General features: G+C 60.5%; 1 protein-coding gene across 1 annotated transcript in view; it reads right to left on the bottom strand.

Moving 5' to 3' along the window:
• Positions 1–114: 114 nt before the first annotated feature.
• The window catches only part of TSC1 (tuberous sclerosis 1), a 34,446-nt gene continuing 7,241 nt past the window's right edge, over positions 115–27,319 (bottom strand). Inside the window, 25 exon segments of the mRNA XM_012721490.1 lie at positions 115–931; positions 1,220–1,378; positions 1,460–1,647; positions 3,527–3,649; positions 4,181–4,291; positions 5,609–5,679; positions 5,682–5,790; positions 6,468–6,539; positions 6,542–6,567; positions 6,570–6,635; positions 7,060–7,103; positions 7,820–8,378; positions 8,599–8,703; positions 9,104–9,173; positions 10,578–10,690; positions 10,993–11,104; positions 11,402–11,514; positions 12,118–12,293; positions 14,614–14,687; positions 15,297–15,451; positions 16,552–16,696; positions 18,435–18,587; positions 19,488–19,591; positions 21,033–21,217; positions 25,099–25,161. Coding sequence (XP_012576944.1) covers positions 424–931; positions 1,220–1,378; positions 1,460–1,647; positions 3,527–3,649; positions 4,181–4,291; positions 5,609–5,679; positions 5,682–5,790; positions 6,468–6,539; positions 6,542–6,567; positions 6,570–6,635; positions 7,060–7,103; positions 7,820–8,378; positions 8,599–8,703; positions 9,104–9,173; positions 10,578–10,690; positions 10,993–11,104; positions 11,402–11,514; positions 12,118–12,293; positions 14,614–14,687; positions 15,297–15,451; positions 16,552–16,696; positions 18,435–18,587; positions 19,488–19,591; positions 21,033–21,138 — 3,462 coding nt within the window. The 5' untranslated portion in view covers positions 21,139–21,217; positions 25,099–25,161 and the 3' untranslated portion in view covers positions 115–423.

The raw sequence follows: 27,319 nt of genomic DNA, 5'->3' as shown, positions 1-27,319 counted from the left end.
CACCTACCAGTGTTTATGACAGACACGAATCAGTGCACGGAGCAGCATCTGAGCCTGTGATTCCCGTCATCATCTACGTAAACACCCTTCTTCGCGGAGAGAGTGGCGCGTCAGATACACAGACTCACTCTGGCCTCGTATTGCACAGGTCCAGGGGAGGCGACCGTTCGGGGAGGAGGAGAACGATAACGCCGGGGAGGGCGCAAACCGCCCTCCACCGGGCCGGGGGGGGGGGTGGTCAGGGAGGGCTGAGGCGTTGCAACGCCAGATCCAAACACCATTCTGCATCCAATCGACTATCCAAAGGGCCTCCTTCCCGCTCCCCGGCCGAGCTGCACCCAGCCCGAGGGGGCGCGCCAGGTCCCGCGTGCGTGCGCGCCTCCACGCCCTGGCGTGGCCAAGCTGACACCGCGGCTGTCGCCCTTAGCTGTGTTCGTGCTGAGCCTCGTTGTAGTCCATGATGCAGAGCTGTCCAGCACTGTCCGGGGTGAGGGGAGACGGGTGCCGGCCACCAGGGCCCAGGGGGGTCTTGGCCTCCGCCCCCGAGTCCGTGCCCGGTTCTGTCTTTGGGGTCTCAGAAAGGTGACTGGCGGCCACGCCGTCCTTGTCGCACTGGCTCTCACTCTTGATGCGGAACAGCTCTCGGGCCCTCATGCCCAGGAAGCTCTTGGAGCCGGGCAGTGAGCCGACGGTCGTGGGGATGCTGCAGGCCGCGGGCTCGGCCGCGCCCGTCTCCCACCGGCTGCTGAAGGGGCCCGCCCTCTGGCTGGGGGGCTTCTCTGGGGTGGAGAGCTCGCTGCTGCTGCCGCCGCCCCCCCGGACGCCGCCGGCACGCAGGGCCTTGGTCTCACCGTTGCGGCCAGGGGCCTCTTCGCCGTGCCCAAAGGCAGAGTCTGAGCAGCCGTCACGACAGCCGTCAAGCCTGGACGAGCTGGGGAGGCGGGGGGAGGGGGCTCAGTGTCTGTCGAGGGCGACCCCTGCTCACTGGACCTGGGCCCCACCCTGTCTCCTAACGCCGGCTCCACCGCCAGCGGTCTGCCAAGCCGTGGCTGGGAGGGGCCGACGATGCGCGCCCCAGACCGCAGGAGGCGGCCCGGCCGGGCGAGGCCGCGGGCACGCCGAGAAAGGCGGCTGGCAGAGCAGCGGCCTGCGGCGCCCCAGCCCAGCAGCCCTGTGTGAGCGCAGCCCGGCCAAAGCCCCATGCCGGCCCCGGGCCCACCTTTCCTCCGCCGCTTCGGCTGCTTCTGTTTTCTCTTCAAGTTTTTTCAGGAGGCCGTCTTTCTCCAACCTGCCGTATAAGTCCAGGATCTCCAGCTCGAACACCTGGGTGATCTTTTTCTGTGCCTCATACCTGCTCTCCGCCGCCTGCAGCTGGTCTCTGAAAGACAGGGGCCACTCGGAATATGGGCCTTCCACTGAGAAGGGAGCACATCAGGGCGATGCCTCCCCGACCAGCTACCTTGCCTGGGCCTTGACATCCTCCAGGTATTTCTTCTGCTCCAGAAAAAGGTGGTCTTTCTTGGCCAGGTGCGCCTCCAGCTCCAAAATGCGCTTCTGGGAGGTGTCAAGCCTCTGACTCTGCTGGAGGACGTGGCTTCTGTTTTTCTCTAGTTCTTTCCGATAGGCAGCTTTCATCATCTCCACTTCCTGCAGAAAGGGTTGAGGAAGCATTTTCAGAAAATGAGCGCGCCCTGCGCCTGCCAAGATGCCAAGGGACAGGCGTGAGGCGGCCCGCGGGACGCTGCTCGTGCACATCAGCTGGTCCAGCTTTCTGGAACGGACGCTGGCAGGAAACACTAACCTGATAACCTCGCTTGAAATCTCTCCCTACGGAAATCATTGAAACATGGAAAGAAATAAAAGACGCAAAAGCCATCAGCGCTTATTCCTAAGAACAAAATCCAGAAACACGGAAATCCAGTCAGGAGTCACTGGCTACACTTCACACCTACCAGTGTTTATGACAGACACGAATCAGTGCACGGAGCAGCATCTGAGCCTGTGATTCCCGTCATCATCTACGTAAACACCCTTCTTCGCCAAACATCCCATGAGAAACATGTTGGCAGTGCAGCGAGCCCGTGAGGTGCCAGGGGCCCTTGCGCCTGGGTGTGTCCGTGGTGTGCGATGTCCAGGGGCCTGTGCGTGCCGACCCAGTAAGCACAGGCAGCAAGGTGGGCTTCCCCAGAGACCCCGCCGCGGGCTGGGCACTCAGCGGGACTGAGCCCGTGGGCACCGACGGCCACGGCAGCCCGCTGAGCGAGGCCTGCAGACCCGCCCGGTCAGGCGGGCACACCCGGCCTTGGCCTGCTGCGGTGGAGAGTTAGGCGCAGTGCAAGGAGAGGCCCTGCGCCGACACCCCGAATCTCAACACCCACCCTCCTTCCCGGCAGACTGAGCAAGAGGAAGCCAGCTCCAGGGCCGGGCGAATCCTGCCAGGTTCCAGGCCACGACTGGGCTAGCGGTGGCGGGCACACAGCTCCATCCAGCCAGTGCGGCAGCGGGCAGCCCTGGCCTTGGAGAGCGTGCCGCACCCCGGGAACGGGAAGAAGGACCACCCCCGTGCTGAGTGCCACGCCTGGTCTGAGGACAGGCAGCAGGACTGGTCAGGCAGCGCAGAAGACGCGAGAGCCAGGCGCTTGCCGCCGCCCCCGCTCAGCTGCCCTCACTTCTCGCTAAGGAAAAGCAGCTCCACGGGGCCGGCAGGCTTGCGCTCGGGCCGCATACGGGGGAGCGGCCTACCACTGTCCAGAGCACCCCCACTGCAGGAAGAGCCCCAAGGGGGCAGGCGTGTTCCGAGAGAAACACAGACCCCGGCAGCGACTGACCCAGCACCCCTCGCTCGGGAGGGGGAGGGACACACTTGAGGAAACTTTTTCAAGGTCCCCCAGCTTGCCTGCCGGTCTCCCCTCGGGTTTCTTTTCCCAAGCTCTTGAACTTCCAGAATGAGAGCCAGCGTCTCCCCTCGCCACCCCTAAAGCAAGTCCAGGAGTGAGCGCCGAGCAGCCGCTTTGCTGCACCCCGCCGGAGGGCGTCGCGCAGGGCCAGCGCCTCTGCCCATCAGGCCTGCGTGTGGGTGGGCGGGGACGGGGCCCCCGCATCTGGGCACTGAAGAATTCCAGCCCCAGCTTGCCCACATCACCCGAGCGAGGCCCCAGCAGTACCGCAAAAGCGTCTCAACACCAGTGGTGAGCCGCGAGTTACCGCAGGACCGCCCAGCTGGCCTTGTGGCCGGGGCTGAAGCTTCATCCCGCTCCACGTTCAAAGGAAAAAAGGCTGCGCACAGCTGACCGAGCCGCAGCCCCTGGGGCGGACCCAGGCCTGGGGGTGCAGCGCTGGCTCCCGCCTCTCCCCCTCCCGAGGGGGCGTGGCCAAGAGGAGGACACCTGTTTCACCTGCTGGGCGCCAAGGCTCACCGCGTGCTCTCAAATACCTGACCTGACCGCACCGCGGCAGCTGGGGTGCAAGCTCAGGGGAAGGCACGGGGCGGACCTGGCACCCCAGCGCCCCGCGGACCCGGGCGTACCTTCGAGGTGTCCGAGTGTTTGTTCTGCAGCTGTTCCAGGTACAGCTCATTGACCTCCCCGAGAACCAGCAGCTGTCTGTTCAGGAACTCCATCTGCTGCTGCACCGACTCGCTGTTGGAGAGCTGACAGAGCACAGGCAAGCAGTGAGGCCCAGTGCACAGCGGCTGGCACCGGCAGGCGGAGCTGTGAGCCGCAGCTCTCCGCAGCTGGCGCCGAACACGCAGCTCCGGGCCTCGACTCGCAGCGCGAGGACAGGCTGACAGAGCATCCGCAGATGACGGGGGGACGGGAGCAGCCCCCACTGTGGGGACACTGGGGATGAAGCCCCAGGAAAACCACCAATCTGGGGCAAGCAGTTTATAGATGCAGTGAAGGCGGAGCTCCGCGTTCTGAGCTTGGCTGCATGTCGCTCCGTGGGGACCCCGCGGGACAGCCCGGCCCAGGCTGCAGCTCGGCGGTGACACCCGCCCGTGTTTAGCAGCTGCCCGACCGCTCCCTTGACACAACAGCTTCCGGGAGGTCGGCCAAAGGTAGCGCTGGACAGTGCCAAGGCCCCCGGGGCTGGGGGCAGGGTCCCACCCTGCAGGGAACCCTGAAGAAGACACATGAGCGGCCCATTTGTGCAGGCGGGGGGAGGACAGCGGCCTTCTCACCTTCTGAGAAACCTGGCTGAGCTGCAACTCCGTGCGGCACACCTTGCTGCTGGCTTTCTTCAGCTCCACACGCAGCTCCGCGGTCATGTTCCTGCAGTCCTCCAGCTTTGTCTGCCGGAGACACCCGCGCGGACGTCAGCCGGGCAGCAGGCCGCACCAGCCTCCCAGACCGTGGCCCCGGAGGATGTGGAAAGCACAGTCTTCAGTTGCTCTACTACGCTTGGGCCAGCAAGATTTAACTTATGTTCTTAAAAATACTGATTTATTCATGCACACAGAACTGGGGCACAGTCCGAAGGTGTGGGGAGTAAGGGGACGCACCAGAGACACGGGGAACAGGATCAACAAAGTCCACTGCCGAGGGGAGCGGCAGGGAGCCAGCAGAGGGCTGCCAGGCACGTGGGCCAGCTCCGGGGCCGAGGATCGAACTCACACTGCAGCGGCTGTGGCCGGCTTGCAGTGCTGCGCTTTAACCCACTGCGCCACCAGAGAGGACCGTGAACTTGTTAGTTTTAAAAAGTTATGGCTGGGCCCTCCTTGGTGGCGCAGCGGGTTAAAGCGCAGCACTGAGAAGCTAAAGCCACTGCAGGGTGAGTTCAATCCCCGGCCCGGGGGTGACCCACCTGGCGCGGCAGACCCCTCCTGACCCGCCCGCAGCTCCCCTCAGCAGTGCGTTTCTTTGATCTGCCTGTTCTGCTCCCGGCTCTGTCTCTGGTGTATCCTCTCACCGCCCCCGCACCTCTGGCCTGTGCCCCAGTTCTATATGCATAAATAAATAAATATTAAAAAAAAAAGTTATGGCTAATGTCTAAGTTCCCAACCATTTAAAAAAGGGAAAAAAGGCCTTACACCCACAGATCCCAGACTGCCCCAAGACATGAGGTTCCAGGCAAACGTGCTGTGTGTGTATCTGGAGCTTTCTGAGGGGGCACAGCGCCACCTGTTGGTGGCTGGGAGAACCCCGAACTAGAGCAAGCTGCCTTTCATTCTTGGCTAGTGCTGGTGCCAGGCGAGGTCTTTGCCAAAGCTGGTCATTGCCAACCTGGGCTTTAACGCTGCCATGGTAAAAACCACCGCTGAAGCGGGATGAAGGTGTCAGAGCCCGGCCTGACGCGGTCTGGCCCCTGCAGGACAGACGGGAGCACAGCGGCCTGTGCTCACAAGTGTTGACCGAACGTACAGACGGACGTGCGTCGGCGTCGTCGTTATTATTTTCAAACAGCTACTAAGTTATCAGGACGTAAACACTCGCTGTCCAGCTCTACCAGGTGAGCAGAACTGGTGGTGTTCCCACCGCGCAAGTGCCAGGAAACCACCCCCAGCACAAAGGGAAGCAGCGAAGCCGGGCGCCGCCCCGGCAGGGCCTGGAGAGAAGTACTCTGTCTGGCCTCAGAGAGCCAGACCCCAGACCCTCACCCCGGCGCGCACCTGCAGCTCCTGGCTCTGGTTGTAGAACTCCTCCTGGTTGTGCTGCAGCTGGCGGGTCTGGCTGTGGAGTGGGCGACCACCGTGTCTCGCTGCTCCTGCAGATGCGTGTACCTGGCCTGCTCCTTCTGCAGACTAACCTTCCACGCCTGGATGTCCTTCTCCTGCAGCTTCAGCTGGTCTTTCTAGCAGAGACGGGGCGCCAGCGCTCAGCAGCCCCCCAGACATGCAGCCGATGGCTCACCTGAACAGCCCCCACCGCCCCCTCCCTCAAACTCACGAGGGGCCAGAGCCTGGCAGATCACCGCCATCTAATGGCTCAGGCCAGGGCTTTTCAAATGTCACATTAGAAAGTAGACAGAATGTTGCTGCTTACAAAATTTTCCCAGGCTCCAGTGCTAAGCTCCACCCTCTAGATTACAGCGCTGACTTGGCCCTGGGGACAGGGAACGCCGGGCATCCCAGCCAGCCAGGGAGATGTGCGGAGCCGGCCGCACCGACGTCCCTCTAGCCAACAAGGCGGAGGTCAGCGCTGCTCTCAGCCCTCCCACCGTCCAGAACGGGCGACAGAGGCGCCGAGAGTCTAGGCGGTTCAAGGAGACATCCGCCAAGGGCGGGCTGCAGCCGACAGGCTTCAAGGCTGCCCAGTTTATGCCACCAGACAGGCTCGGCAGAGCTGCCCCACTGGGCGGCAAGTTCTGTGCGGCGGCACGGCCACAGGTGCGCAGGCGCCTCTGCCCCGCCCCGCCTCAGGCAGAGCCTCGCACCAGGACCCAGCTCAGACGCGACAGCTCCGGCTGCAGTCCAGCAGCGGGCCAGCCGGGACCCAGAGGCCGCTCGCTGCTGCGGGCCGGCGGCTCACCATGGCGGCGTTGTGCTCCTCCAGCGCCGCGGCCTTGACCACCTTGCGCAGGAGCCACCTGTTCCGCAGCGCCTGTTCTGCTGCCTCTTAGAGCGCTCTAGAGCAGCTGGTTGTGCAGCAGGAGCAGCTGGTTCCTGAGGGCCTGGACCTCGTCCGAGGGAGGCGCGCCTGAGGAGGGAGCGGGGACGAGAGGGGCCTCTCAGCCGCGGCACCCAAGCCCCACTGTGGTCTGTCAGCCGAAGACACATTCTCTTAGGGAGAAACCCCCACACCCTGGGAATGGCCACTCGGCCCCCCCGTCCCTCTCCGGTGGGGGTAACGTGGGACAGTCTGCAGCGGTGGCCCTACTCCCCCTGATACCTGGGCCATGGCCGCACACATTTCGGCTTTCCCGTCCCTTCCCCGGCACACCCCAGAACCTCCCGCGTCACTGACTTCCCAGGGGCCCCAGCGTTGGCAGGCTGCGTGCCCCAAGCCCCGCGGCCAGAGGGGAGCGCAGGGAGGCACTTCCTGGGGACACTTCCCACAAGGACAGGAAAGGCCACCGGCCCGGGGTCCCCATGGAGGACCTGGCGCTAGAGAACAACTTTACCTCCAAAGTGGGTCCAGTCCACAGACTTGCTGGGTAAAGACAACCTAGGAAGAAAGTTACTGAGTAACCACGGTACTGATCTGCCTTGTGCAAGTGCCTGGACTTAAGCACAGCGGGTCAGCTCACTTCCTCGGGGTGAGGAGTGGCAGCGGCTGGGAAGTGGAACTGGCGCGAGAGGCTGAGCCTCACAGGCAGCAGGGCTGTGGCCGCGACCAGCAGCCCAGTCCCCACTCAGGCAGGCTGCGGTCAGCTCTCCCGGCGGGCAGCGGGTGGCCTCGAGCACACGCACTGTGCCGCGGGCACTGGGGACCCTCCGCAGAGGTGTGAGGGCGTCTGCGGGAGAAGCAGGCACCTCGCCTACTTCAGCCAATTTCACTCAGAGAGCTCATAGCGCACAAGCTCGTCAAAGCCCACCTCGGGAGGTCATAAAGACCAGAATCGGGAACCCCTGAGCAGACGAGGAGGGCCGGGAGACCCTGAGCCGCAGCGCCGCGCGCGGCCTCACTCGGCCGGAGGAGCCAGGCCACCAGAGGAGGCAGACGGTGCGGCCGGAGGGGCCACGCTGGCGTCACGTGCGCCACCGGCATCCCCCGCCCACGTTCCCCACGCCAACGGGAGCTTGGCCAGATGTCCTCGGAGCGGTGGCGCGGAAAGCTGCGCAGACAGGCCCCCCACGGCCCTGCGTGGCCGGAGGGCTGAGCAGCGACACCCTCGCCCCGGCGCCTGACGGGCACTGGGCGGCTGGAGCCACGGCCCTTACTTGCTCAGCTCCTTGCTGTGGGCCTCGGCGCCCTGCTGTATCAGCCTGTCCAGCACTTCCGCCGGGGAGGTGGAGGGCGTGCAGGCGTCCTCGGCGTTTCCTTTTGCTTTCTTTAAGAGTTCCTCCGTCTTCTTGCTGACAAAATGATGGGCAGTCTTTGGCAAGGCCACCTCAAAAAGATGATCGTAGGGGGGAGGCTGCCCACTACCAAACCCCACTCCCCTCTGAGGCGGAATTTTACAAGGGCTGGGAGTGAGGATGCTGGTCTCCAGGGAAGGCTGGCGCTCCCTGCTGCCGGCCGGGCTCTCGTCGGCGCCGCCACAGGGCAGGTCTATGGGCGTAAAGGCTTGCTTTGGTGTGTCAGGCCCAGACTTGTCCAGGGGAGCGCTTAAGGGCTCAGGGTTCACACTGGTGCCGGGAGCACTGGAGGTGGCTGAGGGGGCCTTCCGCGGACAGCCCGGGACGCTGTCTCGGTAGAAGGGAGAGTCGAAGCCCCCCCGAGGAACCAGGGGCTCGGTGTCGGCTGTTGTGAGCTCAGAAAGTTCTTTAGATATCGCCGCTGTGGAGAAAGGGGAGACAGAGGCACCCCGTGATGAGCCAGCCGTGGGGCAGCTGCACCTCCCACCCAGCGGGGCTAAAACAAAGCCGCGCCTTTCCTGGCGCAGGACCCAGAGCGGCACTCCCGTCTCCCCCAAGAAAGAACGGCCGGGCCGCCCGGAGCAGACCTGGAGCCTGCCACGGCAGCAGGGCCGTGCCACTGGGGCCCAGAGCCCCCTCACCTTCTTCTCTGTCCTTTTCGACACTGTCTTCTTCAGAGGCCAGGCCGCCCAGGAACCCGGGAAGGTCGCGCAGTGTGACGGAGCCTTTGCCACCAGGGAGCTCTTCTAGAGGCGAGCAGAGAGCAGTCTGCAGGGCCCCGCGGCGTCCCCGGCGCCCTGCCCACCAGCCTCGCCATGCCTGCAGGGCCCTGCCCGCCGGCGAGAAGCTGGAAGCGCTCTCTCCCGGCGACCTCAGCGCACCAAGGTGCCCGACACAATCACGCAGGGGGCTGGGAACATAATCAGCCAGAAACACTCTGCCAGTCAGGGCTCAGAGAACAGATAGCCCCACAGCCTGACCAGCCAGAATGTAGGTCACTTCACTTCAACAGCTTAAAAGTCTCTTTTTGATGGTATTGGGTTGGCTGAAGAGTGAATTGCACGTCGTTTCTCTAGGTTTCTGGAACCCCTGGTTTCCACTGAACTTTGTTCCCGTGCACAGGGGGGCTCCCGTCACCCGACTTACCTAACCCTCGGTCATGGGGAGGATGGGGCGGTCTGTGGAAACAGGGCCTCGCAGCTTCTGTCTTCTCTTCCTGAAAGACAGGCACTGGTCACACCGCGCGGTGGACCCTGGACGTGCTCTCCGGACAGCCTAACTCCGCAGCGTCAGCACCCCACCGAGGAGCCTGCAGGTCAGCGCGGTGGGGTCCAACAACTTGGTCTCGGCGCCTTTACGTTCTTAGAAGTCAGTGGGAATCTTGAGTCGTCGTTTATGAGACTATATCCACTGGCAGTCACATTTTTTGCAATTAAAATGGAAACTTTTAAAATCTTAATGTGCTTGAAGATAACAAACCCATCACGTGTAAACCTAAACAATGCATTCTTAAGAACAGCTACAGTTCCCAAAACCAAAGTAACTTCAGGGGAAAGCACGGCGCGCTGCACGGCGGCCCCTCCGTGGCTCCGGCTTGGCGGAAGGCACCATATGCGTGCGCCTGCTGCACTATGTTCTTCCAGCCAGAGGGGCAGGCAGAAAGTTGGGGTCCCAGGAAGGTGGTGCCCTTACAGCCGAGTGTAGACCACCATGTCGGTGACGACACCCAACGCAACAGGTGGTCACCTCTCAGGGTGGCCGTGGGGCACACCGAGCCACAGCAGCCTTGGGACGCTGGCCTCCACCCTCCCTGGACGCCCCTACACCCCCCGCAACACCCTGACAGCCCACGGTGAGCGTTACGGCCTACGACGGGCTTTCAGACGCTGAAAAGTGAGGACACCAGGAACTCAAAGCATTAGCCAAGCCTCCCAGGACTTGGGGGCTCGTCGTGAAACCTAGGGGCGGCTCAGGGGCAGAGGCCTGCCAGTGCTCTCACTTCCCTGGGAGCTGGACCCTCCCCGGGGGCCAGCGAGGCCAGCTGATGGCCTGGAAGGGCCCCCCAGCTCCGGAGCCAGCACCCGCCAGGCCCTGGAGTCTGAATCAGCCTGGCGGCGCTGCCGCCACAGGACGAGCTGCGGCGAGGAGGCCGCCACCGGGCGGGCGCCACCTCCCAGGGGCGCCAACCCGACACGGGCGCAGTGAGTGTGCTCCCTGCCTGCTACGGGACGCTCTCAAGTTGTCGGTTTTGTCTTCTCCCTTCTTCCAGCTGCAAGAATTTGACCCGCAAGAAGAACATGGCGCTGACCGATCCAGCCTCGACTCAGGCTGACCAGGCAGGCCGCAATGCAGGCTCAGGGACCGGCCGCTGTCTCTGCACACAGAGGCTCCCACGCCAGAGTCAGAGAGCAGACACCAGGCGCTGTGACAGGCGCGCTCTGACCCGGGAGCCCCAGCCCGGTGCGGAGCCGCAGGGGCAGAGCCCAGTGTCGGGAGCAGCTGGCTGGTCTCCTTCATTGCTGTGATTCAAGTCATCACTTCCTGGGTGAAAAGATGAGCTCGACAGGCCCCCGGCCGGAGCGGCCAGGTCACGCGTGCTGGGGCAGAGCGCCGAGCCTACCTTCTTGGGGGTCGCGGCCTGCGGCGGTGCGGCGTGCATGCAGTCCTCAGAGTGGCAGGGCGGGGCTGGGGGCGGAGAGGTGGCCGGGGTCCCCAGGGGGGTGCCTTTCCCACCTGCCAGAGGCGGACAGAAAACACAAGCTGGCTTAGCCTAGGAAACACTGTCCATTCTTCCCCACTGACCGCTGTAGAGAAAGCTGCTAGCGTTACATTTCCGGGAATCCAGATGAGCTGGCTTTCTGTTTCGTGGGAGGCCCGCGACACAGGTTCTGAAAGCCCCGAGGCTTGCATTCCATGTCAGAAGCAGGCAGACTCCCGCAAGTGCCCCCAGCTCACCACTGGGCTGCGAGAAAGTGCCGTCACGAGGGGCAAGCCGGGCCCCAGCAGCCAACAAGCGCAGCCCAAGACGCACGTACCAGCTGTGCCAAAGGCTTTGCCGCACGGGTGGGGCAGCTCAGGCGGGACGTTTCCAGGAGAAGTCGGCGGAGTGGTCATACCACAAACCACAGACGGGCTCCAAAGAGCGGCCTGGAAGATAACGAGGCATGTCAGTGACCAAGAAGCACGCCCGTCACCGCAGGGCCAGGCTGTGACGTGAGCCACTTTAAACCACAACTGTTCTACCAGAAAAAGGCGAGAGCAGAGCCCACGAGACAGCAGGCACTGGCCAGGCTGGGCCGCGGGAGGCCCCAGCGGCGAGGGCCCTGCTGATACTGTCTCAACGCAGCTCCTGAGCGAGCCGTGCGGGCCCCTGGCACACACCACCGCCTGGCCCCGGGCAGCCTCCCAGCCGCAGAGGCGAGCAGGCGCGGCCTGGCACCGTACTTGTGGCGGCTCAGCTAGCAGCCGTGTCAAGGGGGAGCTCAGACTCTGAGGTAGCTGCCCTGGCGTGTTCAACGTCAGCCGAGGAGTGGAGAAAGGGGTAGAAGCAGCACTCCCTAAAGGAAGGGAGAGAACACAGGGTTAGCGTGCGGCTTCAGGTCCCAGGTCGCCAGGAACAGTCAGACCTCTACACTCAAAACACCTGCGTGGTGCGTGGCCATGTCAGGGTCAAAGCACCACTGCCAAGGGTCTTTAACCTGCTCTGGGACACAGGGCAATCAGGGCGAGCGGTTGAGCACACCACGGCTGACCCATCAGGGTCGGGCCACGGCCGGGCCCTGCGCCCAACAGAGCAGGCACAGGCAAATGGCGTCAGTGCTGTGGCTTCCCAAGCGTCGAGACCAGAGCCCAGAGCCGTTTCTTTGAGTCCAGCCTCGGAGCCAGACGCTGGGCGCCTTTCCCGCTGTCACTGTTGCGGGCACATCCCCAAGGCTGGGGGCCATCTCTTGGGCCCAGACCAAGGACATGACTTTAGATTAAATTTAAGGAGGCATTCATTGGGAGAGCACAGGGAAAGTTCAAATTCTAAATATCTGGAAACAAGCACATAGGAGCTGAGCCAAGGCTTAATCTAGGGAACAGAAAGTAATAGCAACAAAATCAGCGCGGCCTTCCAGAGACAAAGCCATGATGCAGACAGCACCGAAGTCACTTTTTACCACAGCTATTCTGGGTGTCAACGGAGGGGCTGGTGGTGACATCGGCACAACGAGGCGGAGGGCGGGCCGAGAGCTGGAGCGACACAGAATAGTCATCTTCGCACGAGGCCTCCGTGGGGTCCAGCGAGATCTTGGCACACTCGATCACGACGTCGTGCGTCTCCAGCCTCTTCCACCTGCCGGAGCAAAGAGCATCAAGGCTGCTGGCCAGAGCCCACGCCGCCCCACGGCCAGATCCACAGGGAGCCAATTCGGTGTCAGACAGCGGCCCGTGACCAGCCAGGCACAGGCGGCCACCCAAGTACCACACGATGAAGAAGCAGCGTTCCTCGGCCACACCGCTACCCGCCTCATTCAGTCCTGTGAGTTATCAGAAACTGATCTGAAACAAAAATGTCACCAACGAAAGATGAGGCAGGCCTCAAAGAACACAGCACGAGGAGCAGCCGGGGGGACGCTGTCCTCGGAACAGGTACAGAACGGGGCACCTGAGACGTTCCGGGCAGCCGAGACTGGTGGATCCACCCCTCGGCAAGACAAGTGCCAGCAAGCTCGGCCCAGAGAGAGCAGAGGGGCTGCGCCAGCGCACCCTCGCGCCAGGGCGCCACTCCCAGCCAGCCACGGGGAGGCGCAGGCGCAGACGTGGCTCTTCGGGCTCAGGAAGGGCTATCGGGGGACGGCCGATGGGCTGACGGAACCAGGTCTGGGGCAAGGAAATGCTCTCCATCAGGACGGCAACTTTTGTCAAGACTTAGCAAAACTGTGGACTTTATTGTGTTAAGTCATACTTTACTAGAGTTATTTTTAAAATCACACTTGAAGGCTCGGTGGCATAAAACGCTCATGTGTACAAAACACAATCTGCTTGGAGCCACACCCACAATGGCCACAGCACCCAGAGCCCACAGATGAAGCGGCGGCTGGACAGGCAGCCGGCTGGGGGTGTGGACGCGGCTGGGGCGTAAGCCTGCCTCAGACCACCGGCTCGCTCTGCTGCGCGCTGCCAGAGTTTCTCACCCGCCTGTTCCACGCAGAGTGTATGGGAACCAGCCGGGGGCTCGGACGGCATTCTGTGGGACCTGGTCCCCGACATCTGACCCCAAGCCATCGGCCTAGGAGGCTCATCATTCCATCTTAGATGCCGAAAGGTGACACTGGACCCACGATGAGAGTTCGGGGTGTGGGGCATACAGCGCTTCCCTAAGGGCACCCCCGTGTGACTCCGGGGACTGAGCGCGAGCAAGCGCCTTCCGAGGGGAGACACGCTCGTGGCGAGGCAGGAACGCAGCCCACGCAAGTATCTCCTCGAATCTTCACGGCACTTTTCATAGCAGCTCTGAAACTGGAAAACAGCCTCCAACGTGTTTACTTGGTCTATTTTTCTGTCTCGGACGCACACACCCTGTATTTAACGGCATCTGAGGGACCACGAGATGGACCGAGAAGCCACACGGCGCTGCCGCGGCCCTCCGCCAGCCGGCCCCATCCCGCGAGTGACCCGGCACCCTGCCTCGTCTTTCTAAAGAACGTGCCTTTCAATTTCTCGATTTATAAATTTCAGACATCGCCAGCAACTTCCTGCGGCCAGAGCCCGGGCGGCACCCGGCCACCCCCTCTCCTCCCTGGTGCGCCCAAGACAAGCGTATCCTCTCTACTTCTTACAGGCAACTTTCAACAACTAACTGCTACAACCGCGAGCGGCCTCCTGCCTGCGCTGAAGAGTGCACCATGGTGGGCTGCTCGATTCATGGCCGCATGTGCTCAGTTTAGCTTGTCCCGGAGTTCGGGATTTTCTCTGTTTCTTAGTCTTCTGTGCATTTATTAATTCTTCTCAAACTTACTCTGACAGCTCTGAAACAACACCTAGCCTGTAATGTTACACGAAGAAGGGCCAAACAGCTGCTGGAATCCCCCTCCGCAAGGAGCCCCTTCCCTCCCCCCATCAGTCCGAACTGACTGTTGTCAGCACTGCACCCAAAGACCTCCCTGATCAGGAGCCAAAGTCAGTACCCCCTCCACTTCTTGAACTTTCTCTTTGGTTCCTCCTTGGGTTGCTTTTGGTGGATCACATGCTCTGTGGTTAGCTGAAGAGCATCTATGGCAAGTAAATCTAAGTCCTGGCAAATCCAAAAATGTCTTATCGTTGCAGGTAACGTTGCTGGGTATAGAATTCTGAGTTGAGAAAACTTTTTCTCTCGGTTTCAAAGGTGTTCTAGAAACTAACACCGCTCTGATGTCTGACCCTGTGTCCTACCTCACGCCCTCACGGGCAGGCGAGGCTCGGGTCGTGCCGGGGCTCAGCAGGCCGAGGTCTGCACACTGCATGCCGGGCTGCCTGCTCGCGTGCCACGCCCTGTCTGAGGCACACGCCCCGCCACAAGCACGTGCCCTTCCCCACACAGTGGCTCCGTGAGGAGGACACCAGGGTCCCGAGCAGGACCGTGTTCTGCCTCTCAGAGATTCTGTGCAATCTGTGCCGCAAGCTAGTTTCCGTACCTGCGAGGGTCCAGTTCGTGGTCCTTGGATCCAGTCACTAGCTCCGGATGGATTCGCACATGCTCCATCATCGGCTGGAAGAGTTCAGGTGAAGTTACACCATGAATGCATTCGACAGTAATGACAATGAACTACTGTCACAGGCTGCAATGTGGGTGCATCTGGAGACCACGTGTTATGTGCGAAGCCAGACACAGAGGCCACATCTCACACTGCTTCCTGTTTGTGACACGTGCGAGAACAGCCAGTCTATAGGCAGAATGCAGGCCCTCCCTGGTGGCGCAGCGGGTTACACTGTGAGGCTGTCCGCAGCCACTGCAGCGCAAGTTCGATCCCCAGCCAGGGAGAGACCCACCGGGCGCAGCAGACCCCTCCTGTTGCCCACTGCCCCCCTCAGCAGTGTGTTTCAGTGGACCTGCCTGTTCTCCCCATCTGTCTCTGGGGGTCCCCTCACCCCCACACCGCTGGCCTGTATGCCAATTCTTGTGTGCATAAATAAGTCAGCCTTAAAACAAAAAGTAAAGGCAGAATGCAGATGAGAGTATGCCTAGAGCCAAGGGGCGGAGGCGAGCTGGGGGGGAGACTGAGTTTCCTTTCCAAATCTCACTACCATTAAATGCAAAGGCTGGAAGTGCAGCCCGCCCTCCCAGCGTGCGAAGACCGAATGAGCAGTTTCCACTTACCCTGACCACTTCTTCAAAAGTCTCCAAGTTTTCCTTCATACTGTAGTGAGAGCGTAGAAAGGAGACAAAGTTGCAAGGGTACATTCCGTAGAGGCGGTGGAAGAGAGCATACACACTGGCGTGGAGGTGGACGAGGCAGACTTCTGTCACGTGGCCTGGGAAGGGAGCCGCGAGAGGAGCCTTAGCTGGACAGCCACGTGCGCGAGGCAGACGTGCACACACGGGAACCGTGCACATGCGCTCCCTCGCTGGCCCAGGGAAAGTGAGCAGCTTCTGGGACGCACGTCCCTGTGCACACAGCCCCTGTGCAAAGCCACAGGCGCACCATGGCCAAAGACAGGCCGCGGCCCGCAGGCTCTGCGAACGACTTTGCCTACCGCCCTCAGGGAGCGCCCCAGCATTCTGAGCACGGTGAAGCACCTTCACAATGACAGCCCCCCCCCGCCCCCCAACTGCTGGCCAGACGCCTGCGGCCCTGCTCAGAGTGAGTTTCTGAGAACAGCAGTGTCTCTGCTGGCCGTCTCCTGGGCGCCAGCCCTGTGCCCAGTGCCCATCAGGCCTGGTGCACGTGTCCATGGGCGGACGCTGCCCGCCTTTAGCAGTCGGCATCCACTCTTAGCTATGCACATCTGCAACTACAGAATGAAAACGTCAAGGCTGGCGCTGAAGGCTAGCGTGAAACAGAAACTGTAGCTCATGCAAGCGTGTGCAGGGAAACCCCAGAATCCACGTCCACCCTCGTGGAAAGACCCTTCCTTTCCTTTCTGCCCAGAGCGCCCGGGACACGAGCCAGCATCCCACGTGGCCCGGCCTACCCACAGGGCTGACCCAGGCCCGGCCTGTCCACAGGGCTGACGCGTCGCCCCGCAACAGGAACCCCATGTGCCGGCACTGCGATGGGCCTCCGGGGCTCTCCTGCTGATCGTTTTGGGGCCATTTGGACAGGGGGCCCGAAGGTGCACCAGGACACGCGGCCTCCCCCTCCCCCTCCCACGCAGACATGAACAGGCCCTCAGAACCAGAAAGACCAACGGCGCGGCACTGCCACCGGGACAGCGCTGCCCCGAGGCCAGGGCACCCACCCCTCCACTCAGGTGCTCGCTTGGCTGCTCTCTCCCGTCAGAGACGGAGACAGCCAGCGCTGCTCACACACGCCTCCACACAGAGGCGCCGACGCGCCCTCCCCACGGCGCTGCGGCACCGGCCGGCACCGGCGCGTGCACGGGCAGGCGGCGGGCAGCGGAGAGGGTTTCACCTGGCTTCTTGAGGCACCACGACGAAAGACGGCCAAAAATGTCAAAGAAATCGTGCAGGTGCTGCTTCCCCGACTGCGGGATCATCGGTAGCAAGGTTATCAGCACTAAGACGCCCGTCGTGAGCACCACAACATCCGTGTCTGTCTGCAGGGGAGGCGGGGTGTGGTGTTAGGCCAGATCCCCAGGGGACCACCGACGGGAAGGTTTGCCCCACTCGCTTCCCGCGCTTGGGACGGACGACACGAGACAGACTCAGGAGGAGCTGAGGACCGGTCTGCAAGACTCCCGTGCAAACTGCTTCGGAGGTGCATCTCTGCTAGAGGCCCGCACGGGCTAGGTCTTGGGGTGCTCGTCTACAGCACACAGGCTGGCAGCAGACAAGCTGGTATTTGACAGAGCGAAGGACCTGCTCCGCTCAGTTCATCCCACCAAACCTAACGTCTACTTCCTCCGATCAAGGGCGCCACTGCTAATGACAAGCTGCCGAACGTCAGGGTACAGCGGGAGCCCCGCTGCGGGTCAGAGGGGCCAGACCGAGCAGCTCACCTCCGCGGCAGCCAGGAAAAGAGGGGGGCTTCTGACCAGGTCTGCTGTTGGAACAGCAAGCCCTACGACTGCAGGCTGACTGAAGACACGTACTGCCCAGTGGACAGTGAACCGCCCAGCGGCTCCAGCAGCTCACCTGGCCCATAGTGAAATTGCAACTGCCAGCCAGATTTCAGCAACAAGATATTGAGCAAAAGACTATCGTGTCGGTAAAGCTGGCATCAATCCCATTTAAAAACAGGCTCCATGAGTCAGGAGATCGAGTTTTACATGTATTTAATTTTGTGTCAAGTACCGCGCCTCCCAGTATGGCGCTGTCCAGTGAGCACGTGAAGAACTGGTCGGAGGCCCAGAAGCAGAGGACAGTCCCAGTGGGAAAGCCTAACCCAGCTTCGGACGTCACGACCCTCACTGCAGGCCTGGACGACAGTCCGTGAGCCATTTCCCAGGCCCGCCCTTTGGGAAAGGTGCGTGCTCTGCGATGTGGGCTGCACGGTGTGCCTCTGAGCTGGATTATGCCCTCATCAAGCCATGTGCTTAAAAAGGAAACCAAGTTTTCCAAATTGTTCCTAGATGTCCTTAACTTCAACACCTGCTGTACCACAGCCCACAGGGCGACTCCTTGGGGCCAGCTCTGGGGCACACAATCACCCTAGGGGCGGAGACAAAATCAGTTTCATGGCGCTGCCTGGGTGCGCCCAAAGGCCCTGCCATCCTGGAATACATGCTGCTGGAAGTTTTCCGTCCCTGTGGGTACACGCAGTTAGTATTAGCCACGTTTTTTATTTTACAGATGGAAACCAGCCCAGGAGCCAAAAGAGATTAAGCAAACAGCCTGGGGCGGCAGCATACCACTGTTACATCTATGGCCACGCAGGTCTGTGGGGTTCTGACCGGTGTAGAAAGCTGCCCGATGCTAGGCCAAAGCGGCAGGGCACCACACAGGAGGTCCTGGGTCAACAGGTCCTGCAACAAGGTCCCTTCTGCTGCAGCCAGAACACTAAAAGGGCCTTTGGCCATTTTTCTGTTAGCTAGAGGGAGAATTTAGAGATGAAGGTTCCCAAAGAGAAGCCGGCATGTTTGTCACTGAAGGAGGAGCAGACGCTGACATCAGGGAGGGCTGGGAGAGGCTGGCACTGCCCAACTTGACTGTCCTCGTGTGGGCAAGGCACTGAGAGCCAGAGCCAGGCCCGGAGGACGCCCCGGGACCAAGCACGGGCCACATGGCACTGGGGAAATGCCAGATGCCGGGAGTTACATCTAGGTGCTTGCTTCCAGTCGCTCACGGTGTCGGAGAATGTTCACTAAGCCCTGCCCGGGCCTAAGGACGCCGTACCTTGAGACACTTGAGCAGAGAAGGCAGGAGGGGCGCTTGGGAGAGCTTGTGCTTCCACGGCGGCTGCAGCCTCACCACGTGCCCCAGGAGTGCCAGGGCGGACAACCGGCGGGAGGCCTTGCCCATGTACTCGTTCATTTTGTCCAGGAGGTGCTAGACGCGAAGAGAACAAGGGAGTCGGTCTCAGCAGTGGGGCACCGAGGGCGACTCGCCACAGGCACTAACACAAATAATGGCAGTCAGTAGCCGCACACTCCGGGCCCTCAACACCCTCTGACGGGGTGCAAGGGTCAGCAGGTAGAGGTCAAGTTCAAGGTATTTTTAAAGCCCTGTCAGCTGCACTTGGCTGGAGAGAAGGCAGTCAGTGTGCAGTGCCTGAAAAATGGGGTCCCCACAGGACAGGGAGCAGACCCCCATAAGGCCTCTTTCTAAGGCACACCCAGGCCACGTCACGCCGCAACCTCTGGGCCCGCCGTGGTCGTGGCTGCCGTGCGAGGGCCGGCTGGCAGCGGTGACGTATTGCCAGGGTAGCCCGCGCCACGGTGGCAGCACCGGCAGCAGAGACCAACCTGCGGCCGGGGGCGTGGGAAAGGCAAGGAGGCAAGGCCCTCCGTCCCGTGACCGCCGCGCTGCACAGAGGCCTCACGCCTTGCCCCAGCCTGCAGGTACAACGTGCCAACAGCGACTTACAGCAGGGAGGATGAAAGCAAAACGAATCACGAGGAGCCCCGAGTGTGGGCGTCAGCATAGGGCTCTCCGGAGCGCCCGCTAGCAGCCTGCTCTTACCACCTATTCCAGGCCTGCACTTCCTCTTGAAAGCTGGGGCCTTAGGGGTCTGAGTGTGTCTGAGTGTCGGGGCACATTTCCAGCTCTGGAGCGGTGCGGGTTTCAAGCAGTAAGAGCCTTACATGCCTCTCCTGTCGTCTGCTTTTCAGGAAGCACCGCCCTGCACCTCTATGCGCGCCGGTGCCGTGGCAGAGAGGAGGGGACCAGGCCGTCCCAGCAGGCACCGCGCAGCCGCATAGGACACAGGTGCGCGACCCCCAGCGGTACCTTGTCATGTGGCTCCTGCAAGGTGGTCAGGATGTGCAGCACGGGCTGAGAACTGGTGTCCACGTAGTAGTCCACCAAGGTGTTCACGAGCACTGGACCACGGTCTACATAAAGACAAGGCAAGCCACCAACAGTCACCCCCGCCACAGCCTGACCGCAAGGATGGCCGGTCACAAACGCCCATTCCACCTGCACGCTGCCACAGCTGCCACAGTGCGGCTTCTGCCCCGCTGGTGACTTGGGCTTAACAGACTAAGCCAAAGTGATATTTTTATTGCCATTTTAATTACAAAATGTAACTCGTGCCTGTCCTTAGAGATTCTGATCACAGAAGCGCTATGCACAGGCGGGGCCCTCCCACGCGGCCTGCGTCCCGAGCACCCACCCGGCCTGCGCAGGCACTGGGGTCGTCTTCCAGTCTCAGGGGGCGCTGTGCATGCCTGAGTGCCCCCTCGGCACCGACCTCCAGGTGCCCCAGCACGGCTCTGCACAGCTCACTTAACCAGTCACCCACGGAAGGAACTTGTTTTTTTTCCAATTTTCAGTGTATTTTATTCAAAGCTACCATGAAATCCAGATTCTTGCAACAGGCCCACAGTACATGTTTTTAAACGAATGATACCCCAAAAAGGCTGCCACCAGTGCCCCTTTACAGGATCAATACTTAGCTTCTGCCAGCCTGCTAAGCAAAAAGCGTCCTGTGCAGTCTGTACCGCTCCAGCTAAGAGAGGGTAAGCATTTGTCACCTTAAACATCACACACAGGATTTACAGATCAAGGGCTGAGTCTGGGGTTTTCTTTAAAATAACAGGGGAGCGGTCAAGGAAGTAAAATGAAGCCAGAGTGGAAGAAGCAAGGCAGTTGGGCTGGTGGGGTTCACGGCACGACCCCTCCTGCTGAGAGGATGCTTGAGAGCCTCTATAACGAGCGATCTGACCCAGAGCGGCCAACACTGACACGGAAACCCACTCTCGAGGCCGCAGCTGGCGCGGGGCGGCCCGAGGGCCAGGAAGGGCCCGCAGAGATGGGCGGCCACGTGCTGGAGTACTACCCAGCTACTGAGAACGATGTAACGGTGCCTTCTGGGAGAGGACAGCTGGACCCTGGGGCGCTGCCGCTGCGTGGAATGAACCACAAAGGGGAAGACAGTTTCCAGGTGGTTCACTCACATGTGGCATAGAAACAGCCATGAAAAACAAGTCGCAGAGCCCAGCAAAAGGAATTCTGAGAGTCAGAAGAACATTCTGGTGACCAGAGGGGGTGGGAGACAGCGAGGGAGCAGGGGAGGGAACAGGAAAGACCCCAGCCCTGGAGTGTCAGTGGGGTGCACTTAGAGAGGGGTAAAGTTATACTTCCAAAATTAGTTATGTAAGAGACTGACCCAAATAGTAATTAAAATATGTAAAACAGCACGCAAACGGACAAAGAGCACATCCGGCAGTTACGGCGGCTTGGCCACTCCCTCGGGAGGTGGGCGCCAGAGCGGCCTGCGGGGAGTCAGCGGCCATGCGGCCATGGGCCCCGCAGGAGGGGAGGGCTGCCTACCAGCAGAGAGGTTCTCCTTGAAGACGGCCGTCACTTCGTCACGCACGCTCAGCACGGGGGAGTCCAGCATGGAGAGGAGCTCCCCAACATTTGCTTGCTGGGCCATTCTCTCACGCTGTGCACCCCGCCGGGTCCAGGATGCGCATCAGAGGCTCTGACGGCTCCTCATCAGCGCCGCGACCAGCCTGCAGGAAACAGACCCAAGCAGACTGACCATGTCCACTGCCCCAGAAGACCCTGTGCCTGGGGCCGCCCTGGTGGCACAAGGGGTCCGAGCACAGTGCCATAAGCTACCGCTACCACTGCAGCGCGAGTTCCATCCCTGGCCAGGAGGGACTCCAGGGCCTAGCAGACCCCTCCTGTCTCCCCACTGCCCCCTCAGCGGTGTATTTCAATGGATCCACCTGTCCTGCTCCCCACTCTGTCTCTGGGGAGTCCTCTCACCAACCACCCCCCGCACCTCTGGCCTGCACCCCAGTTCTTGTGTGCACAAATAAACAAGTCTTTAAAAAATCTGCATCAAGATCTGCTTCGCTGGAAACACCGTGTCCGCTCCAGAGGGAACAAGTGTGACCCTCGTTCTGCCGGGATGATGCACGCTCTGCCGGCCTCAGGCCGGCGTGGTCAGCCTGCCGGTGGTCCTGTTCAGATGGCCTCCTGTCCCTCTGGCTGCTCCTTGTGTTGGCGGTACCTCTCGGCTTCCACATGTACAGCCCTCCCGGGGCCTTGTCAGAAGTGCGATTTCCTGCACCCGTATTTCAGAACAGAGTTTGGCTCAGGAGCCTGCACATCCGTAGGTTAAGCCCCCAGGCCGTTTCTGGTTGGGTGACCCCTAAGCTTTGCTTGAGAAGCACAGCTAAAGGAAACTCCTGCTAACGAGTAAGCTCCTCCTGCCAGACACAATACTTAAATCAGCAGCCGCTCCAGAAATAGGCAAATGTTAGCTTACTATGACCACACTCTCAATGAACCACAGCCTGGTGGTAGTCACTGATTTGGTTCTCAGGGAATCAAAAATCATTAGCCATATCAAAAAAAAAATTAAAATGTCTAAATTCATTACTGACAGCAAATCTCTCACAGGTAAATCGAAAAGGAAGTAGTCCTTCTCCTAGCTGGAGAAGGCCTGGCAATGTGTGACCACTACGGGCAAGATTTTAGTGTGAAAGACTCAAACTGAAATCAAAACCATCTTCACCTTATCAAGAGCTGAATTAGATGAAACCTCTCTGTGAAGGTTAATACCAACCTGTGCCCTCTGTGGACCACCTGCTCGCATTCACTCACCGCCAACCCCCCACAAGAGACTCCCAAACGTGGAAACCAGAATCCGCCACCCCCAGTTCTGAATCATGCCACGGCTTCCCCGGGAGGCAGGAGCGCCCGCCCAGGAGCGGCCAGCACCCCGCCTCCAGCCGCGGGCTCCTCGGCCCTCGACTGCCCTGCTCTCCGCCTTCAGGAGCAGGGACACCGCCCGAGGGCCGGCCAGCAGTGCCGCGGTCGGGCTGCGCTCTCCTTCCGCCCCGCCTGGCTGGCTCTCACAAAGCCACCCGACCTGAAGGGGCGGCATGGCTGCCTGTCACTAGCTCTGAATAAAAGACACTTTCCCATTCGCAGAAAACTCGTGACACAAGGACAAACTGCACATCAGCTTGGGTCCAGCTTGGGTCCACAATGGTGGAAACAGATTTACAAAGTCCACTTTTAGTCCCCTTAAAGGCCCAGAGCTGGCATCTGGCCCCAGCTGGCCTTGACCTCTAGAAGGTCTGGACTGAGCCAGCGCCCGCCTGCTGGGGGCGCAGCTGGCGGCCTGCTGCTGTGGCGCAGCGACCGCACGCCTGGGCCGCCTCACACGCTTCTGCCTCCGCTGACGCCGGGCGCTCGCTTCCAAACACAGGGAGAGCGCTCCCGATGTGTCTTCCAGGCCGAGATTCTGCTGGCCTAAGTATAAAGGCATCCTTATTTTTAAAAGCCTCAACAGTAAATGTTTATATTCAAAGACAATCAAGAAAGCTGACATATACCAACTAACAGCACGCATATGAAGAGACTAACTAGCTAGACTGCTGCAGAAGTTGCAGTCCCCACTCTGCGCCAAATGCTGGCCAAAATTCCAACAGGGGCGATGGAGCAGGAACTCAATACTCGGGTGACTGTGACTACCTTCAAGCTGCACGCTTGTTGCCTGTTTAACAAGGAGAATCTTAGTGTGAACACGGCATATGCTGCACAGATGACTCAAAAACAAAATGTCAACCTGTGACCTCAATTACGTGGCACAAAAAAACCTCAGACCACAGCTAGCAAGGTCCACAGCAAGTGTCCTCGAATCGCACGAGCGGGACGCAGGAGCGGCCGGGGAGCGGGCACCACGACACGCCTGTGCGCGGCCCCGAGACGGGCCGGCAGAGTGCTTGGAAGGGGCCTTCTGGCTCGGCATCGACGCAGACTCCCCTGGAAGCAGAGCGTGTGTCCGAGCGACTGCTACGGGAACTGAAGGCCTGCCCAAGCCCCGTGCTCCAGACACAGGCTCCTTCTGGGAACAACACCAGCAACTGAAAATGATATTCCGTGTTGCCCAGAAAGATCAGAGGCAGCTGAAGACGAATGCTGACCAGCTCGTTCCTACATCAAACCCTCAAACTTGAAAAACTTGGCTAACTGCAATATGAAAGCACCGCGAGAGCCTGAGCGCTGCGCAGCACTCAGCTCAGGGCTCAGGGCGGGGACACCGGGCCGTGCGGCACTGGGCTCAGATCCCGTCGGCAGGCTGGTAACACAGGCCAGGGGAAGCTTGAAAACGCAAAGCCAAACTCAGAAAGCTCCTTACAGCCTGCTGACAGAGCGCTGAGTCTCCCCTTGTCAGAAGCCCGCTACCCGTTTGCAGTCCCGGGGCTGAACAGACATTGGCCTCCAAGGCAAAGTCCTGACCTGATTTCATGATTCCCAGGCCATACAGCGAGGCTGGGGCAGACTATAGTGGACGGTGACCCAGACATGACATGCTGCCCTTGGCTGGGCAGCCTCGCCTGGCTCCCTCCACCCTTCCCACTGGCACACAGGTGCTCCTGCTGGCAAACACACCAGCTCAGCGAGCAGTCAGGGCCCCAAGCCGGCCCTACAGCCGGAGAGGCGCCTCGGCATTCAGGAAGGACGATCCTGGGACAGAGCCACCAGGTCCCAGACACCCCTGCAACACCGAATTCACCCTCAAAATCTAACTGACACAATGAACAGGTAGAGCTATCCTGAGGCAGGTGCTAATTCGGGGGTTCCCAGCCTAAGGCGTGCATCACAATCATCTACTGCCTTTAAGAGCTCCTAGCCCAGGCCCCACCTGAGCAGATTAAAGGGGGGCTTCCGGTCAGCACACCAGTCTCTTTTACAACCCAAGTGGATTTTCTTTTTAAAGATTTATTTATTTATGCATATAGAACTGGAGCGCAGGCCAGAGGGGCAGGGGCAGTAAGAGGACTCCCAGAGACAGAGTGGGGAGCAGGACAGGAGGATCAATAAAGTACACTGCTGAGGGGAGCAGGGAGACAGGAGAGGTCTGCCGCGCCTGTGGGTCAGCTCCAGGGCAGGGGTCGAACTCGCACCTAAGAGGCTGTAGCCGGCTCACAGTGCTGCGCCTCCCGCTGTGCCACCAGGGCCTGAGTGGCTTTCTAAGGCACAGCCAGGCTGAGAACCTCTGCACTGGCTCAGCACCCTGCTCCGGGACACAGGACTCCACCTGATAGAAGGTTAACGTCGCGGTCCGCTGCCAGGCAGCACTGCCCCGACTCTCCGGCCTACCAAGTACTAGCGTGTGAGTTTAGGAGAGAATGGCCTTTCAGAGCCCAGTGGCTCAGTGGCGAGTGGGGTTCACTGGAAGTGTGACTGCGCAAAAGGAAACGCACAGTGCACTTGGCATTGTCTGCTACTGAAGCAGCCCCCGACAGCGCCCCCCAGTGGCCTGACGACGGCAGCAGGGGTGGGCCTCCCTCCCACAGGCTACACCACCCACAAGGAGCCCGGCCCACAGCACACCTGACCAGCCCACCAAGGGGCTGAGTTTACCTCTTACCTGTTCTGGGGACAACTGGCACATCAGTTTCCAGTGCTGTCAACCTGGTGTCTCTCATGGTCACTGAAGGGGAAAAACACACATGTCATCATCTTGCTGTGAAGGGAATCGGTACAGTTGGGTGTTTTGGGGTCACCTGGCGGTCTCCCCACCGGCCAGGCAGGGTAGCTGGTTTCCACTGGAGCGAAATCCATGAGCCCTGGGCACACAGGCCTCTCCCTATCTGCACTCCTGAGCATCTGCATGCTGGAATGTTCTCCAGACGTGCCAACTTTGTACTTGCCACCTTCGTTAGCCGTTTATTAGTGCCAGGAGCGAATGGGCAGGCCGGGTTCTGGAACGGCATGCCACACAGAACCCAAGCTCTGCCACTTGTTAGCAAGGTGGCTTCTGGTTGTTTGGCTCAAACCGCTGGCATCTGGGCTTGTGCACCTCAGTGAAGGGGGAGATGGCTGGCACCTCTGAGCTGTGTGAGGACTGAGGGCAACGAGGCTCCCCTTCTCACCGGCCCCCCAAAAGCACCCAAGCCAAGCTCCTGAGCCCCTACTTCTGTCCCTGATGCGGAAGCATAGGCATCCCTATGCTGGGGAGTGCTGCCCACCCCCCTAAGCCTTCACCCTAGAAATTTCACCTTCAGCCGTGCTGTCAGAGAAGCCCTGGCTGCCAGGCCCCCATGCATACTATTAGCACCTCTTTCTCTCTGTCACTTACGATTCTTCATCCCACACCCCAGTTAAGCAATGCAATTAGTCGCTGAACCCTGAACCCGTCCCCTCACCACACCAAAGGCTACATTCAGGGAAAGGCAGCAGCTATAGTGTCCACCCGTGGTTTCTGAGTGACCCAGAGGTACGGTATTTCATGAGCGAATGCACAACGCCTAACTTTGCGTCTGAAACAGCACAACTTAAACTGAGCCCTCTAAGGACACGCACTATTCCCGACCAGCCAGCGGGTCTCCCTTCATGCTGCCTCACATTACACAGCCACGTCAAAGGCACACATAAAGACGCATGCTGGGCCCTCCCTGGTGGCACGGCGGGTTAAAGCGCAGCACTGAGAAGCTAAAACCACTCCCACCTAAGTTCGATCCCCAGCCCGGAGGTGACCACAGGGCCCAGCAGACCTCTCCTGACCTGCCCGCTGCTCCCCTCAGCAATGTGCTTCGACAATCTGCCTGTTCTGCTCCCCGCTCTGTCTCCGGTAAATCCTCTTACCGCCCCTGCACCTCTGGCCTGTACCCTAGTTCTGTATGAACAAATAAACAAATCTTTAAAAAAAAAAAAAATGCATGCTGGCCTGTTTTCCCGACTAGGCCTTCGGCACGGTCTCACTGCCAGATGGAAGCCGCCGAGACAGGTCCTCCAGCGAACACCTCAGAGTCCAGCGCATGAGAGGTACAACCCCACCCAGGTCCGCCACTACTTCATCACCCTTTGGTGGCCACTCCAGGCCGGCCGGAGTAGGAGCCTCACTGATCATACGCAGCAGGAAGGCTGGGACAGGCCCCTCCACAGGCCACCCTGGGCCAAGTCACAGCAGTGGGCTGCGCAAGCAATTCTAATGGCAGAAGTCTCCTCTCCAGACTGCGGGGAGCTCTGCCTCCTGGTGGCAACATTCTAGGCACGGAACACTGACAGGCCTTAGTGTGGCCCCAGTAAGCGCAAGACGGGCAGCCCTGCAGGAGGAAGCGCCGTGCAAAGCTCCTGGACAGGGCAGCACGCCGGCCACCGCCACTCCACAGTCAACAGCTGATGCTCTGCCTTCGGACCGCACCATCAGCTGTTAGTTTATGAGTCAGATTTCCTCTTGCCATTAATCCCAGTCGGATCTATTAGCTGAAAGGAGTGTCTGAAGCGAGCACACAACTAGGACGGACACTGCAGCCTGCTCCACCACGCGCACTGCCCTCGATAGAAGTGGGCCTGGGGACCGGGGTGACTGCATCCAAGGGGCTGGCCGACCTTTAAGCTCCCACCACTAAAGAAAGGGCCATGTGCTAAACCAGCAACAATGTAACTTCGACACTATTACACTTCCACTCCCCTGTCTGTTACACTGATACTCCCCCACCCTGGCTGCTACAGTTCCACTTCCACCCCCCACTCCCCGGCCTGGTACCCGTCCACTTTCCCCTATCTGGTGTACGTCCACTTTCCCCTATCTGGTGCACGTCCACTTTCCCCTATCTGGTACACGTCCACTTTCCCCTATCTGGTAC

The sequence above is a fragment of the Condylura cristata genome, unplaced genomic scaffold (assembly GCF_000260355.1).
Source record: "Condylura cristata isolate star-nosed mole 26May11 unplaced genomic scaffold, ConCri1.0 scaffold00006, whole genome shotgun sequence".
NCBI classification, from domain to species: Eukaryota; Metazoa; Chordata; class Mammalia; order Eulipotyphla; family Talpidae; genus Condylura; species Condylura cristata.
Note: the sequence above shows the minus strand (reverse complement) of the source record. Positions and strands in the feature narration are given on the sequence as shown.